This window comes from Pempheris klunzingeri, chromosome 19, assembly GCF_042242105.1.
Source record: "Pempheris klunzingeri isolate RE-2024b chromosome 19, fPemKlu1.hap1, whole genome shotgun sequence".
Classification (NCBI taxonomy): domain Eukaryota; kingdom Metazoa; phylum Chordata; class Actinopteri; order Acropomatiformes; family Pempheridae; genus Pempheris; species Pempheris klunzingeri.
Window position 1 is genome coordinate 1,247,122 of NC_092030.1, and position 16,270 is coordinate 1,263,391.

General features: G+C 44.9%; 1 protein-coding gene across 2 annotated transcripts in view; it reads right to left on the minus strand.

Annotated features, from left to right (window-relative positions):
• Positions 1-16,270, minus strand: part of exd3 (exonuclease 3'-5' domain containing 3) — a 38,423-nt gene that overhangs the window by 13,341 nt on the left and 8,812 nt on the right. For both annotated transcript variants that reach the window (XM_070850436.1, XM_070850435.1), the window contains exons 11-19: positions 15,730-15,896; positions 15,274-15,427; positions 14,682-14,880; positions 14,484-14,593; positions 13,541-13,724; positions 13,202-13,374; positions 12,230-12,448; positions 12,063-12,116; positions 11,814-11,945 (exon numbers count right to left, since the gene is read on the minus strand). In XM_070850436.1, the coding sequence (XP_070706537.1) occupies positions 11,814-11,945; positions 12,063-12,116; positions 12,230-12,448; positions 13,202-13,374; positions 13,541-13,724; positions 14,484-14,593; positions 14,682-14,880; positions 15,274-15,427; positions 15,730-15,896 (1,392 nt within the window). The remainder of the gene's footprint in view (positions 1-11,813; positions 11,946-12,062; positions 12,117-12,229; positions 12,449-13,201; positions 13,375-13,540; positions 13,725-14,483; positions 14,594-14,681; positions 14,881-15,273; positions 15,428-15,729; positions 15,897-16,270) is intronic.

Sequence of the window (16,270 nt, forward strand, 5' to 3'; positions counted from 1 at the left end):
TATGCTGTATTTGATGGGACAGTACAGAGAAGAAAGTCGGGGAGAGATGTGATTCACACACACACATATGTACGTATTAGAAAACTATTATAGCTGTGTAAAAACTGCTCGTATATTGTTTGGTATGTTTGCATTGCAGAGGCAACAGCACACAGGAATACATGCATGTAAACACACTTCTCAGGCTTCGAGGCAATAGTTGAATGCTGGGGTGCAGTTCCTATGAGAAACACTGGTTTTCCTTGGCCTGGGAGAGGAAGAGGAGGAGGAAATCGGGAAAAGACGCAAGTTGCGCATCATCATCCGCTTTTTTTTTTTTTTTTTTACCTACTAAGGATCTAATTTTCCATCCCTTTTATATCCTGCCTGTCTCTCAGCAGCTTAGAAGCCCAAGAAATCCAAAGTCTTGGCCTCCGCTCTTATTTTATCTCCCCTTCTCTCCCCCCCCCCCAACTTACAGTATTTACATTTATTCAGTCTCCTTCTTTCCCTTTGTCGTACATCTCTTCTCTGTCCTCTCTCTCTGCTCTTTATCAAACCATCTATCCTCTACATCCTTCGCTCTTCCGGGCCATTCCCAGGCCAAGCAGCCTGACCCCTCCGGCCTCCTACCTTCTCGCTCCCTGGGGGTGGGAGGTGTCTGCCTGTGACCATTCCCACCCCGCAAGGACTTTCACCTCAATCTGACTCTGTGAGTAACAGAGGAGAAAGAGAGAACAAAACTGAGAAAATGTGTGTGTGTGTGTGTGTGTGTGTGTGCGCCAAGCCTGCGGCTCCCAAAGCAAACAGACTTTCAGCCTCCTGATAGCATCACATCACGCAAACTGCAGGCTTTAGGAAGAACCGGGTCGAGGCTTATAGTTAAAAGTCTCACAGCTGAAGTGGCCTCACATTCCCAAGACCTACACATGCACGTACAGGCAGAGGGACGCAACGCTAATGCAGATCAGACATTTAAAGAATGTTCACAGACTGTACAGACCTGCGCTCCGAACATAAAACTGTGAAAACACACAGTCCCAACACAGATGACATTCAGTTTCACACATGAGAGACGAGTAAAGAAAACGGCAGTACATCACAGTACAGTGGTTAAGTTCACAAACCACAGGCTGTGTGGGGGGGTTACCATCTATTATCTCGGTCTCCATGAGGTTTAAATTTAATTGTTGACACAACTCATTCTCGGAAACTGAACTGCACACACACACACACACACACACACACAAGCTTGCACTAGCACATAGCGTGCACATACACAGGGGTGTCAGAAAAAAAAAAAAAAACCCCAGCTCAGCCCACAATGGATGGATGTGGGATTATTGTTGCAAAGATATATAGGTCAGTGGTTCCCAGTATTTCCTATCCTATCAGTTGCATTAAGCGCATTCTCATGACACTGAGGGTGTGAATCACCTCTTGATTGATGGCTTGAATAAAAACCAACTGGACCAAGAACCTGAGGTGCTTTTTAACATCACAGCACACATGTCTTAAACACACTTAAGGATTTCCCCCCTAAAAAAAAACCTGGGAATCAGACAGCATCCATGTTTTTGTGACTGCAACAAAGTTCTGTCAGAAATCAACAGTTCTGAAACTCTGTCGTAAAGAGGAGACAGGAAGGCACATACAACCACATCACTTCAATACCCCTACTCTTGTGTGACTGAGCATGCAGTCAAAATTATGCAGTTAATAACCTAACATTAGCAAAACACTGCAGGGAAGGAAGGCATGATTCGCTCCCTCGAACCCCTTCAGCGGGGACGTTGTTATTACAAGTATAAGCACAAACCTGCAAAAGATAATGAATCTTCTCTTAAATATTCTTTTATAGCTGTCAAATGTCTATCAGAGCATGTGAAAAATACACCAACACATATCTAGCTTTAGTTTTTAATTTCTGCGCGATCATATAATTAAACTGAAATAAAACCCGACAACCTTCATTGTAAATTTGGCAGAATTACACAGTCTCTTAAATCAATCAGTAAACAGACGACTGGCTCCGTGTTTGTCTGTCACCACAAAAACTGATGTTACTCTTGGGCATAAACCTGCAATCAAGATCTTCTGTCTGCTGGAGGGCACTGCAATCAGATCACGGCACAAGAAAAAAGAGAAACAACCTTCAAAAATAGGGAGGTAAGATTTCTGGGTTTCTGCCAAGACGACTCATTTGTTATATCACATGTGGTTGCCTCAAAAGCATGACTGCATGTGGAGGAGTCACCCGAGCTACTAAAGTGGGCCCGTGTGCCACAGAGTTGTGATAATAACAACCCTAAACCCCTCGGCTATTTCTCACTGGCAGGTATTAGCATGGCTGACAAGACTTCTCATTCATCCCAGTTGTGTGCGGTGCAGGCAGAGAGAGCCTTCGGACGGTTTGGTGTGTTTCGCTGTGCGTTGAGTGTGGGAGAATGATCTATGATTCACTAAGCTCCAAAGACCAAAGATCACATTTCACTATCGCAAGGGGAAACCATTACACCATGACCACAGACACAAAGACTTTCATACCAGCAGTATCTGGGTTTCTCAAAACACGACTGCAAGGGCTCGTTCTCACAAGTTACCCATTTGATTTCCACCTCATTTGTGGACGCTAAAGTTGCGGGTGCTCTCAAGTAAATCCAGACAAGATAGCTGCATATGCACGCGTCAACACCGAATTCAATGCAGTTTTTCACAAATATTCTTTGACCTACTTTTCCAATTGGTTTCATGCAGACGAGGTCTCAGCATGCCCTAATTATGCTTTTAGCCTGACTTTTATGCACGCAGTTTCAAGTAATTCAACGCAGCGAACAATGGTGCATTTCTAGCGGCTTCATATCGGTTTTCTGCGTGGTACTGTTGTCATTAGCCGACCCAAGCCGTGTTATTATACTGCAAAGAATTCTGCCTCCCTTAGGAGACTATTTAGAAGCAGAGGGCAATCACTCACAGCAGCACAGTCTGGCCGTGCAGCTACTGTGCTCTGAAAAACATGAGAAACTTCCTCTTTCTGTGTGTGTGTGTTTCAGAGGAAGGCATCAGTAAGTGGTTCCCTCTCCCTGAGCGGCAGGGGAAAGTAGACCCTCTCGAGTGCCTCTCGGCATCCCCACCTCCCCCATGAGCCAATAACGCAGTCAGACAGACACACACACATTCATGCTCTCTCTCTCTCTCACACACACACACACACACACTCACTCAGACACACAGTGTGGTTTCTCCTCTGGCGGGGAACATAAACAGGGCTGTCTGTCTGCGAGCGGAGAGCTAGTTCTCATGACATCACCACCCAGCAGGAATGCTCTGCTCTGCCCCGTCAAAACCCCTCCACCGGCCAGCAGCTCGCACACACACACACACACACACGAACACATACACAAAAACACATGTTGAATGATTTATGCACGTCCACATTTTCACAGGGAAATGCACCACATACACAACACGTATCTAAATGGCATTTTGAGCTATTTTCTCCCCTCTGGCATTTTCTAACTTTACGCGGTCGGTTTTTCATTTTCTCACTGCTCACAGACATCTTCTTCTTCTGGATGTCTTATCATCCCTTATCTTCATCACATCACTTCTTCCCCATCATTTCTCATCCCCTCATATCTGTATTGCCTGTGCTGTCCGCAGCGTCGGACCACACACAGACCACAGAGACGGACAGCGAACAACGAGAGAGAGAGAGAGAGAGAGAGGAATGACAAAGATTCGAGTGTAACTGCAGGAGCATAAAGAAAATATGGCTATATCACCTATGAGAAAGTGTGTGTGTGCGTTTGTGTGCGTGTGTGTGAGACATGGGAAATTACGCACTACTTCATTGTATTGGTGTTTGGAGGAAAAGCCCTATTGAAGCCCTCCCTCCTTCCTTCTCACCTCTCTTCCTCCCTCTCCAACTCTCTCCTCCCTTTTCCATCCCTCCATCACTTCCTGCCTCATCTCTCTCTCTCCTCCTAGCCATCTTCCCTGTGCTATTTTCTCCTCCTTATTCCTCCTCCTCTCCTCCCTCTCTCCATCTCAACCTGCAACTGTAAAGTTTTCATGCAATTCCTTGTCTTTTCCCCTTTTTTCCTTGTTTCTCTCAGGCTATTGGGGAAAGCAGGGGCAGGAAGCAGCTTGGCTCTTAGACAATGGAACACATCAAAAAGCAGCACCAGCCTCACCAACTTCACACACACACACACACACACACACACACACACTCTCACACACACACACACACACACACACTCACACACACTCACACACACACACACACACTCACACACACACAAACAGAGCAAGACAAACAGGACATTCCAGCTGCCGGCTGCACCGGATTCCTCGCCTTGGCTAATCTGAAACGGAGGAGAGTGAGACTGGGAGTGGAGCGGAGCAGGGAGGCAGGGTGAGAACAGTGGGTGAGGGAGAGAGCAGGGGAGATGGAGAGGGAGAGTGAGGGCCAAGCAGAGGGTGAGAGGGGGGATACTGGGGAGCAGAAGAGGAGGAAGTGGAAAGCAGGGAATTAGAGAAGGTGAATGAGTTTTTAAACAGAAGTGTGTTGCTGTAGAATCCATGTTGTCTAAGAAGAGTACCTGCCAAGGGACAGCACTATATCTACTTTTATGATTTGAGATAAACACTGTAACGCTGACAAATACATTTGATTTTGTTTAAATTTGTGTCATCAATGACTTAAAAAGGAATAAATGTTTATCTATAAATCAACAAGCAAAGAACGATCCTCATAACTTCCTCATCCACTTCTCTGTGACCGTGAATAGTGTATATTAAACTAGAGCTGCAATGATTATTCAACTATTACACTATCAAATTAAGATCCAACTATTGGGGTGCTCACATTGACCTTTATTTCTGTCCCTGGTTTCAGTAAGAAAAATAAAAAACAACTGTAAAAGAGCTGTGTGGTTTACGGTCATTGATGCTCCCCGTTTATCCAAACTAAGCCAATGAATCTCTGTATTACGTTTCAGCCAATACAAAAAGCCAAACGCTGTACTTGCATATATGAATAGATCCCACAGGGAGAGCTGGAGGCAGCAGAAAGCTGGCTTCTTTTAAATCAGATGTTGTAAAAACAAGCAACATCTTCACTCATCCATCAACCCCTCTAAGAGGGATAAGAAGAGACACCTCAGTGATGCCTGAGCAACTATGATCTCACACACACACACACACACACACACACACACACACACACACAGGTGTCATAGAGTTATGCTATCCTGGGGCCAACTAGACTGTGGGAAAAAAGAGCAGGTATGATTTCTTAAAGAGCAGATGCCCGGTGAGTGATGGCTCATCTTCTTCCTTATCTTTCTGTGTGTGTGTGTGTGTGTGTGTGTGTGTGTGTGTGTGTGTGTGTGTGTGTGTGTGTGTTATTGTGTCTGCTTAGACGGCCATGAGAATCAACTTCAAAATGAGTCAGGGACACTAAATACACATCTCACAGGTTTAAACAGATGGATTTCTGTGGGATTATCACACCAATTAAAAAAAACCCCACCTGATTCTGACAAATTCAACATTTAACCACTGAGAGCAGACACTTGTTACAGCAAGCAACAGATCTTAGCCATTAAAATATAGTGTGATCTTGAATATTTCACATTCCACCATCATTTACCGCCCGTCAGCTGTGTCTGTGTGTCTCTGTCTGTCTGTGTGTCTCTGTCTGTCTGTCTGTCTGTCTGTCTGTCTCTCTCTCTCTCTCTCAATATTTACCCTCACATCAGGACTAAACACTTAGCGTGAGCCACCACTTCCCATTCCAGTGTATCAGTGAAGCAAACAGGAATAGGTTCATATTTCCGAAGAACAATCACTCCATGAGTCAACATCTTATTCCGGTGAAGAAATAATCTGCATCGAAAACATCACCTGCTGAGTAGCAAGTAGCTGAGTAGTGTTTTCAAGCCTGGGCCTGATTTCATTTCATTGTTTTTACATATTTTGGGTTCAAAATTACTGGTACAAAAAAATCTTTTGGGATTGCACCAGTGCATCGCCTCAGTCAGTCAGTCAGTGTTGTGCTATTCAAACTCACCAGACTCCATTGACAAACAGTAGTTTTATCTGGCAGAACACAGGAGCTGCTGTTCTACTGCTGCCTCGATCGCTTAGTTTGTTGTGTTAGTGTGTGTTGGATCTGAACCCTTTAAAAACACCAAAGTCACAAAATAACACAAACTGATTGAGCCAGCGGTAGACCAGCTACTCCGGTGTAAAATCAGCGTTTCTGTCGGTGGGGTTTGGTGGCTTTGAACTGAGCAATATAGTGACTACTGATTTGTGGCTAAAGGATCTTCCAGGTCTCTCTCTGCAGGGATCCTTTCCATAATGCTGTCAGACACTTAGAATAACAGTCTGAGCCTGTCAGCGGCAAAAACACACTTTTAGTGGACCTACTTTGATGGGGTGCAGTTGCCCCGAAGGATCACGTTACAGCCATTGGAGCTCGTCGTCCCCCCCTCCTCCTCTTGGCTGCCAGCTGAGGCGATCTACATTTCGAACCCATAAAATGAACAAATATGGCCCCTGTTTCTAAATACCAGAGTTCTCCTTTAAGATTTGCGCTCATGTCTTACTAGCTCAGTCATTCATAAACTCACTGTTGGAGTGACACAACAATCCGCACGGCCTTTCCTGATTTGGCTCCCCTACAGACAGAAAGATGGACACAGCGACGGCACGTCTCCGTCCAGACCAATAACAGACAAAGGAAACAGACGTACAAGGCTGCCCCTCAGTCACTCATAACTGCGTCCACTAAACGTCTACATGTGTGTGTGTGCCAGGGAGAGTGATTGCGAGGGCGCCCTGTGTTATGTGTGAGCAACACTTTCTCCCAGAGTGTGTGTGTGTGTGTAACAGGAGACGCGAAGCCCTCGCCACACACAGTGGGAAATATTTGGGATGGTTTCCCTCGGAATGTCTTGGCGTGCCTATGGAATGCCCCCCTCCCCGCCGTCCTCTCCTCGCTCGCTGTCGCTCCCCTCTCTCGTCTCCGGACAGGGGAGGGGAGGGGGAGTGGGAAAACGGCGGGACACACAAATTCGATCCCTGTTTTGTCACCACGAAGAGCAGAGCGTGCACAGAGCTCAAACACACCGACACACACACACACACACATTTTGAACAACTCAGTGAAAACATGAGGATGTGTGTAGCCGGAGTGTGACTGCAAAAGCTATGTGCATTAGTGTTTAAAAATGGCCGTCAAATATATGGATTTCTTTCTGGATTTGAACACGTATGGACATCCTTGCGCTGACTAACTCTTATTTCACTCACACACACACACACACACACACACACACACACACACACACACACACACAGCCAGTGAAGGGTAACTTTAAACGTGTCTCAACCTCTCACATTCCTCCTGTTTCTCAGCCCGCAGCTCTCTTTGTAGATCAAAGGACAGACAACAAGTCTTTCTATCGCCTCGCCCTCCTGCTCCACTCCTCTTCCTCCAGTGCCACCTTTCTCAGACACTCTCTCTTCCTCACTCTGCAAACACTCGTCTCACTTTGCACACAAACTTGAGTGTTTCTCACACAGCCTCTGCAGCGCCGTCTCAACGCTCTTTTCTGCTTCTCTCTGACTCAAATCTCATTTGCTTTCACTGCTGGTTCCTTTTTCTCTCTCTTTCCCTCTCAGTCTTTTTTAACCTCCCTGCCATCCCCTCAGTTCTCACTTCTCTCCCTTCCTCCCCTTTTCCTCCCCCACCCTCCCCTCATCTCTCCCACCCCTCCCTCTCACGGTGTGGCGGTTCCTGTTGCTCTTGTTTTCACTTCCCCAGTAGTCTGGTGCGTGGGAACCAGCGTTTCTGCTGCAACAGTGTCTACAACTGAGTTTGAGTGTGTGTGTGTGAGTGCATCTGTGACCGAGTCTGCTCTTAACTGATCTCTCTATATATATATGTGTGCGTGTGTGTGTGTGTGTGTGTGTGTGTGTGTGTGTGTGTGTGTGTGTGTGTGTGTGTGTGTGTGTGTGTATATATATAAAGGTGCTGAGGTGACTGTGTGTATGATGGTGTCAGTATGCCTTTGTCAGCTTTGGGTTTTGAGGATGTGTGCTTGCTTTTAAGTCCATCTCTCAAGATATCTCTGCTATCTCAACATGTCTATAAAAGGCCAGTATGGGACATTCGATGGAGCGGAAGTGTGTGTGTGTGTGTGTGCATGTGAAGTATAGACGCAGCAGGCATCAGTGGTAGGGATAGAATATAGCTGAATAAGGAAACTGTAATGGAACGATGGCCAACTCCACCCTCATACCCAGCCCCATGCAGGAATCCACACGGATGAAATTCAAGGACTACACACCGAGTTAAATACTGTGACACATGTCAGCAACTTAACACAGCAAAATGCATCTTCTTAATATATCTGTGGGACATTATTTCAATACTATCAACACTAAGACACAACTACTGCTGTGGTTTTCATTTGGGCCAGAGGAGCTCAAAGAACTGTTAATGTGGTGACTTTACACCAGATTCATTTTCCATCACATGAATGACTGAAAATGTTTTAAACGTGGCTGCAATCCACAGACTGGGTCTGAACAGTGAAGCCGACGCTGAGGAGCCTTAAAGCTGCACCCTCTCTAGTGTCCAACAGGGGGGATGATTGGATGATTGGATGGAGGTCAATGAGAAAATGAGCCGATTCTCTCCTGGTTTATCAGCTCAGTGAACATTTCCCTGATGAGTATCTGCTCTCGGTCTCTCGTTTACAGTCTTCTTCAGCACAGCAGGATGTTCATTTAGTAAATTATGGTCCCATTTAGAGGAAGATACACCAGGAAGAGGAGCATAACCTAATCAGAGGTGGGAAGTCTGCGGGATGAACTTTATTCACTTCTGTCTCTAAAACCAAGATGGCGACGGCCAGAGCACCAAACTTGAGGCTTCAAAACGGCGATCGGTAAACTAACACTGCGGCTACGCCAACTTACACAAAGGCTACGCAACAAACCAGAAACAGGTGCAGAATATGGATGATTATTAAAACAGCTTTAATCAATCATTTAAAGGCTTTGCAGGGAAGTGTTGGGTGGTGACTTTTCCCAAACATAAGAGAAATGGAATTAGTGGATAATGTTTTTTCTCATTATGCAAATATTGTTTTCAAAATGACTCCATCACAGTTTAGATCAGGGATCAGGGTTCGATCACTAACACTGCTAAAACGAACAGCAGTGATGTGTTAATCGAGGAGGAGATCTGGTTTTGGTCTTTGCAATAATTCGGAAACTCCCGCAGAAGAGAAAGTGTGCAGTTCCAGTTTAAATTCTCCTGCCTACATCTTTAAAGAATAAACAAAAAAATGGTTTGCCCAATCCATTCTGTGCGGTGCATCTCTGTCACATTTAATATTTATTTATTCATATAAGCATCAGGGACCAGCGCCGTATTACCACAGCAGTGAAAGCCTAAACTAGTTTTTAACAGAAATTATAGTGTTTTTTGCCTTTTTCATCACATCTTCATTGTATTAAACCACAAGTAAATATACAGAGAAGGATACACATGAGGCCTTTCCACATGTCGCTCACCCTCTCGGGGTCTCCATGGTGGACACACATTCCTGTGGCTCTAAAATCTCTGTTGGGCTTATTGACACTAAGAGACAAACATTAACCCTTTCCCTGGACAATCTACACACACACACACACACACACAGAATGCAGGTCTGTGGTTAATCTGCTCTCCTCTGTCTTTTTTAATTGTCCTTCCTCAGGACAGTCATCAGTGGTGTATGAGCATGAGGGAGAAACGCCGAGAGACAAAAGGGGCAGAAACTAACCCATCCTCTGCTGATCAGGGAGCTTTACAATCAGATAACAAAGGGGTTAACGTCACCTGGGTGGGCCATGGAGGAGCCCCCAGGCTGAAACTCTCTCCAACACACACACACTCATGTCCACCTTAACTTGGTATTAACTCGTATTCTACTTTTGAATCAAGTAAATTATAATAAACACACACATTCAACGAGTGTCCTGGTACAACTGGACTGACAATAAAGATCTTGAATCTTATTCTATAATTACTCAATTTTAGACAAGTAAATTATTGAAGATTAACTGAGCGTTTTCAAAACAGATTTTAAATCAGATGAAGGGAGTGAAACGCCATGGCTGAGGTTGTAAAAGATAACCCACATGCTCGGACAAAAGTTTCCTCAGGTTTGCTGCCCAGACTGATGGGAAAGACTTGAGGCAGAGCAGTTACTGGTGGTGCGTAACACTAAAGTCACATTTGTCCTTCCTTTAGCCATAACATGTCAAAGCAGCTCTGCCTTCAAGTGTCGTCAGGAGTGACCAATAAATGGGAAAGGTACTGTCGGTCGGTGACCATTTGGCCACGGGTCGTTTTGGCAAACTGTTTTGGAGTGTGTTTGTGTCATTGCGTCATGAAGACAGGAGGTAACATCGAGGTGGTCCAGGTTTTTAACATTTTGGGTCGGAGACAAACGCGCCCTGTGGTGTAAACGGACACATTTAGGGCCCCCTATCAGGGACAGGCCAGAACACCCAGGTTTAGAAACTGTCCCTTAAAGATACCCCTGCCAATCACACAAACACAGCACACACAGGTTTCCCCAAACAGCCACCCACGGAGATATCCACAGGTCAGACTGCTGGCAACAAACTGGCTCCAGGCTCCACAAACGCGATCACATAGGAGTTAGAATAACGCAGCGCCCGGCAGCTTTATGTGCATCAATACACAAGAAAATTATACTGAAAGATTTTTGAGGAAATGTAAGAATTATAAAATACATCCAGATTTATTTCTCCTCTCCATCCTGGTGTTGGTGAACAGAGAAATACCTCGTGTTTCCCCTTCATTCCCCCTCTTCCCATTTGTTTTCACATTCATCCATCTATATGTCAGTTTTTCACCACTTGTAGCAGCAGGTCATATGGCCATATGTGATGTACAAACATCTCCTGTGTGTGTCCTGGGTCAGCCTCGGGGTGTGGACATGCCCAGAACACCTCCACAGGGAGGCAGCCAGAGGGGACACTGATTAGATGCCCGAACATCCTCAACGGGCCACCTTAAAAATGATTCCAAACGTCAGAGTCGCTCATCCTGTCAGTAAACTTGGGTCTCTTTTCGCTAAAATCAGTCAGTCCAGTAAAACGCTCACATTACTGCCGACGCCATCATCCATCAGCAGTCAACTGTTTGGTGAGATTCAGCACCCAAAAGCCTTGTTTTTGTCGCCAGAGTTCAGTATATCACATTTCCCCCACTGTCAAAACATTACTTTTTCTCAGAAAAGTTAAAGTTTCAATTTTATAAAGCCCTTCTTCGCCATTTCCCCTTATTATATATTTATTTCTTCCCCTTTCACTTAGTATTACACAAAGCACCACAGCCACCACAAGCTTTGTTCTCATAATTCAGGAACTTGAGCAGTTCTGCAGTGTTTTATAACCACAGAACGACTGACTGGACTTCCATGTTGCTTGCACTTCTCACTGATAAAAGGAACTCCAGACTTTCCTCTTTGTTACTGAGGGTTGTTGTGTACAAAGACATCAGCTGAATGCCTAAAATAGAAACGTAGTCTGTGCTAAATAAAGCGTTGGAATTACCGTGCATTTGTACGTATGTATGTAATTTGTCTTGAATCAGTGTTTACCTCTTTCATCCTTTTCCTTTCTCCTATTTTGTCGGCCTGTTCCTCGGCAGTTGAACCTCTCGTGCTCACTATTTCCCCCATTTGTGTGGACTGAAATTCAGAGACATTCAGAAACAGCAGGAGTTTCCTTACCTGGCAGCGGCTGAATATATCGCTGGGAGTGGGCTGGACGTTGAAGTGTCTGAGGACTCGGACAGCCTGGTCTCTGGCCCTTTCTGAGCAGTCTAGGGACAGACAGCGACCCTCGCCTACCTGGGACCGCAGCTACAGACACGGGCGACAGACACAGGTTATGTGTGCAAGCAACCAAAGAACACACACACACACACACACACTGCATCATGAGTTTGTAGGTTTGAGATTAGTTAGTTTGGTACTTACACTTTGGAAGGGTTGTCCACAGGTGAGTATGACACGGCCTTCAGCTTGTGCCAACTGAAACAAAACAAATGCATGTCAGAATAAAAGCAAACATAAATCCTGCTGATTTTCTAAATATGTATTATTTTAGCTGTGAGTTGTTTATTGTTCTGTCACTTCTGACTAACCTTTGCAGCTACTCGGTGATCGTCGGTGTTCTCCAACATCACCACGTCGACTCCTAAACAGCGCAGGTACCTCCCGAGTCCCTGCAGCATGTTGTCACACACCACCCGCAACTGCTGGGGGGGCAGAGGGGGGGTGTCCTCTGAGGGTTTCTCGCCACACAGGAGGCCTTTCTCTATGTTAGAGCAAGGAGGGCTGACCCTTTGAGCCCCCTGACATTCCTAAATGGACAGAGACAATAATGTGATACTTAACTGATCCCCGCAGGGGGATTTTCTTTTCACTTGCACCACAGTGCAGGGAGGTCAGAGCACAGGCTGAGCCATACAACGGCACCCCTGGAGCTGAGAGGGGCTGTTGAAGTGTCTTAGTCGAACACATATCACCCCAAAAGTCACTGATGATAAAAAATGGGTGGTTTTAATTGACGCTTGCAGTCTGTGAAGTTAAACACAATTTTGGCAAATTAAAGGGAAAATGTCCTACACAATGTCCTCTTTAATTTGCAATTAAACAGCTTTTATAAAAAAATACCACTCTGCTACCAAGTCCTTCCTAATGTTACCTGCTTGCTTTTAGTCAGGTTCCTTGTTTATTCATGTGTGCAGACATGTTTTTTTTAATGTAGTGAAATAACAGTATGTAGGTCAGACAGGACGGCCATGTTACATTTATTCAGAGTCAAACTCAAACTCATGTCGAGTTCAGGGTCAAGAGCAGGTCAAGTGGTACATTCATTCTACAATTTCTTATCTCATAAATGAAATTTCCCTCTCTTGATTTCACCTTTCTGTACCTGAGTTTTCCCGAGCTGCATGTTATCTTTTGTGTGCCGACTTAGGAAACTTGTGACTTTTATTGTTTATCTTCTCATTCAAGACGTGAAGCCATTTGGTGTCTATGGCAACTTCTTAGAAATAACTAGACATCATGAAGAACAGCAGTTGCTGCAGAAATGGTAAATGACTCCTGACCTCTTTGCCGTGGGCCTGTTTCGTCTGTTTGGCCTGTTTCTCTCTCTGCTTCTTGTCTCCGCTCTTCTCTGATTGGCTTGCAGAGATGCTGCGCAGGTCAGCTGGTAGCCCGAAGTACGCCGGGTTGCTGGAGAGGACCGAGTACACATCCAGCAAACAATAGGCATCTGCCACTAGAAGGAGGGTAAGAAGCGAGAGAGAGAGAGAGGAAGAGGCGGTGAATTTATTGGTTTGCAGTTTGTCAGGGGATAACAAAATAATGTGTGATGTTCTATAGTGAAAGAACAGTGGCCATCTGTCTCCCTGTCATTGTCTGTCTGTGCATGCATAATACCTTACCTGCATATCTAATTTGGCTGATGCGCAGTGGCCGTTTCTCCCAGTTGGACATCTGCTCCGTCTTGTCCAGCGGCCTGCCCAGGACCTGTTGTACCAGCAAACTGAGGCCTTTCTCTGCTGAGTCCTCCCCCACCAGCACCTCTTTAGGCCCATTCTGAGTCCTTTTTACCTTACTACGCTGGATCTGTAAAGTGCATAACACACATTTATTTTTTCTTTGCTAAAATCCTTCATCCGTAGTTGCAGCTACAGCAACTTCTTTTATTTTTAGGTTATCTAGAATTTGTGACAATGCGAGGCTCCGGGCAATACATTTTTCAGCTTTTAAACAGTCCCTCCCAACTAATGTCCTGCCACGACATCCTCTCTCGACCGGACATTCCTTGTGATTTTCAAAAATATTCCTTGGTTCCCTCACATCCTGCAGCATGCAGCCTACTCCAGCAGATGGTGAAGCAGCCTCATCAGTTACAGACGCATGTTGCCGTTTCCACATTCCTGTCCAGTTTGAGTTCAGCGACACACATCTCAGGCAAACTGCTGCAGTTATGTACCCGAGTTATGGCCAGGAAACAGAAGCACCGACTACACTGCAAACCCAAATGTTTACAATCCTCAGGTCTGGCAGGGGGCAAGTGCCAATGCCGGCTTTTATCTGAGCCAGGCTAGTCTTAAAAACACAGGCTTTTATCCATTTCTAAGCTAAATGTCATTATAAACTGAAAGGAAAGGCAATATAAAGCCAATTCTCTTGCACCCATTTTTTTCTCTTTTGTTTATTTGAGACACCACTAAATCAGAAACTAAATTTAGTAAAACGTACCAGCTACTAATTAAGGACGTATGACGCTCCAACAGTGTCTTTTCTTTTTCCGCTACAACAGCTGGATTTAAATCTAGAAGTAATTCACATGAAGTGACACCAACGACAGCACTACATCACCTTCTGATGTATACCAAGAAGGTCGAGCATCCCCTCCATCTTTAGTGGCTCCTCTAAAAACTGGCGCCAGGTGGCAGAGAGACACTTGAGGTCCCCTGACATACCATAACCTGAGTGGGAAGAGAGGAGACATGTTAGTGAGTGACAGAGGTATAAACAGATGTTCCTTGGATTACTGGACATTCGTCAGTTGCTCACCCAGTTTCAGGATGTTTCTTTCGGAGAACAGGCTCCTGATGAAACTAACAGTGTCCGGGTGTTGACAGAATCCCTTTGCGCAGAGGTCTAACAGGAAAACCTGGTCGAGGACTGCAAGCTGTATCAGGGCAACCTGCTGAGTTGAGATACAGCCAAAGGTGGGCTGCCACTCCATGTCAATGCCCACTATACCACCCTCCTGGAGAAGCATACAGACATGGGTGGAGTTTGTAAATGTAAACATGATTCACCAGTATTACTTACTGTACAGCTTAGAAGTCAAATTCAAGCAATTTTTAAGCATTTTCAAGGTACTTAAACCACAAATTTCTCCTGAAATCTTCATCATCACATCTAAATTGTTACTATAAATGCAAAACGGAAAAAGTTTATAGAATTCCATTATACCCACAGCAATATACCATCGTTACACATAGAAAACAAACACAACAACGGGGTCATTTCATTTCAAACATTCAAAGATTTTTGGTTCAAGTGAGAGATTGTGTCAAACCTGCAAGACTTCCTGTACACACAGAGATGATTTTTGATTTAAACCAGAAACACAAATCAAGAATTTATGTCTCTGTACCTTCAGCGCAATGTTTTTACATCTCTGCAGAGCTTCTGGCGTGCCCACAAAATGGACCTTGTCTTTGCCGAGTGGCACCTGATAGAACCTCTGACGGTGAGACTGAGACGGCGTCCACTCCTCAGTCTGTGCCGAACCGCTCAGGTGTATCTGTCTGAGCAATAATATATAGAATGAGAGCGGATAAATAACATCTTTAAGAGAGACACAGGTAATTCAGTTAAAAGTGAAAGTTAATAGGACAGTGTCGAGCAGCTGTGGCTGAAGAAGTGACAATAGAGTGACTGCAGTGTGTGAGAAGAGGGTGTTTGAGGACAAAAGCTATGCTCCAGGTTGCACGTCAGCGATCAAAACTCTGATGCTGCAGCTATTCCTCTTTACATAAAGAAATACAGCATGTAGATACCACTGGTGTTGCATAATAGGACGTGTTTCTGCACACTCTGTCTGACTTACTGTAGATCAGGCGGCAGACTCTGCTGCATTTCCCACACCCCACAGGGAAGTCGATTTCTGGGGATGTTGTACCTCAGCGACCACTGAGAGGCTTTCTGAAGACCGCAGTACTTCACCAACATCTCCACCAACTGGATCTGCAGCTCAAAGTCGTCTGCCACCACATACTACTCATACATGAAAACCACACAGCGATACCTCATTGATACTAATATATAGACAGAAATTTTTACTTTTAAAATGTCCGTATTTTCTATTTAAGGTTACAAAACAGGCTAATTACTTTAGTTTTAATGCATTTGAGGGAAATTATTGGACAATAGAGCGTAAAGAAGATGATGTCTTTGTGCATTGAGCTGCGATTATCAGTTAGAACAGACATAACAAGTTGAAACTTGAGAGTGAGACTCGACCGTGGAGAAAAGGTGTCTGGTGCAGGGAGAACGAGCAGCGACGTGGATGAAAGTGAAGCAGCAAGACATTCTCCATCCATGGCCTTTATTTATTTAAGAGAAATCTAGGAAATGTACTTTTTACCTTT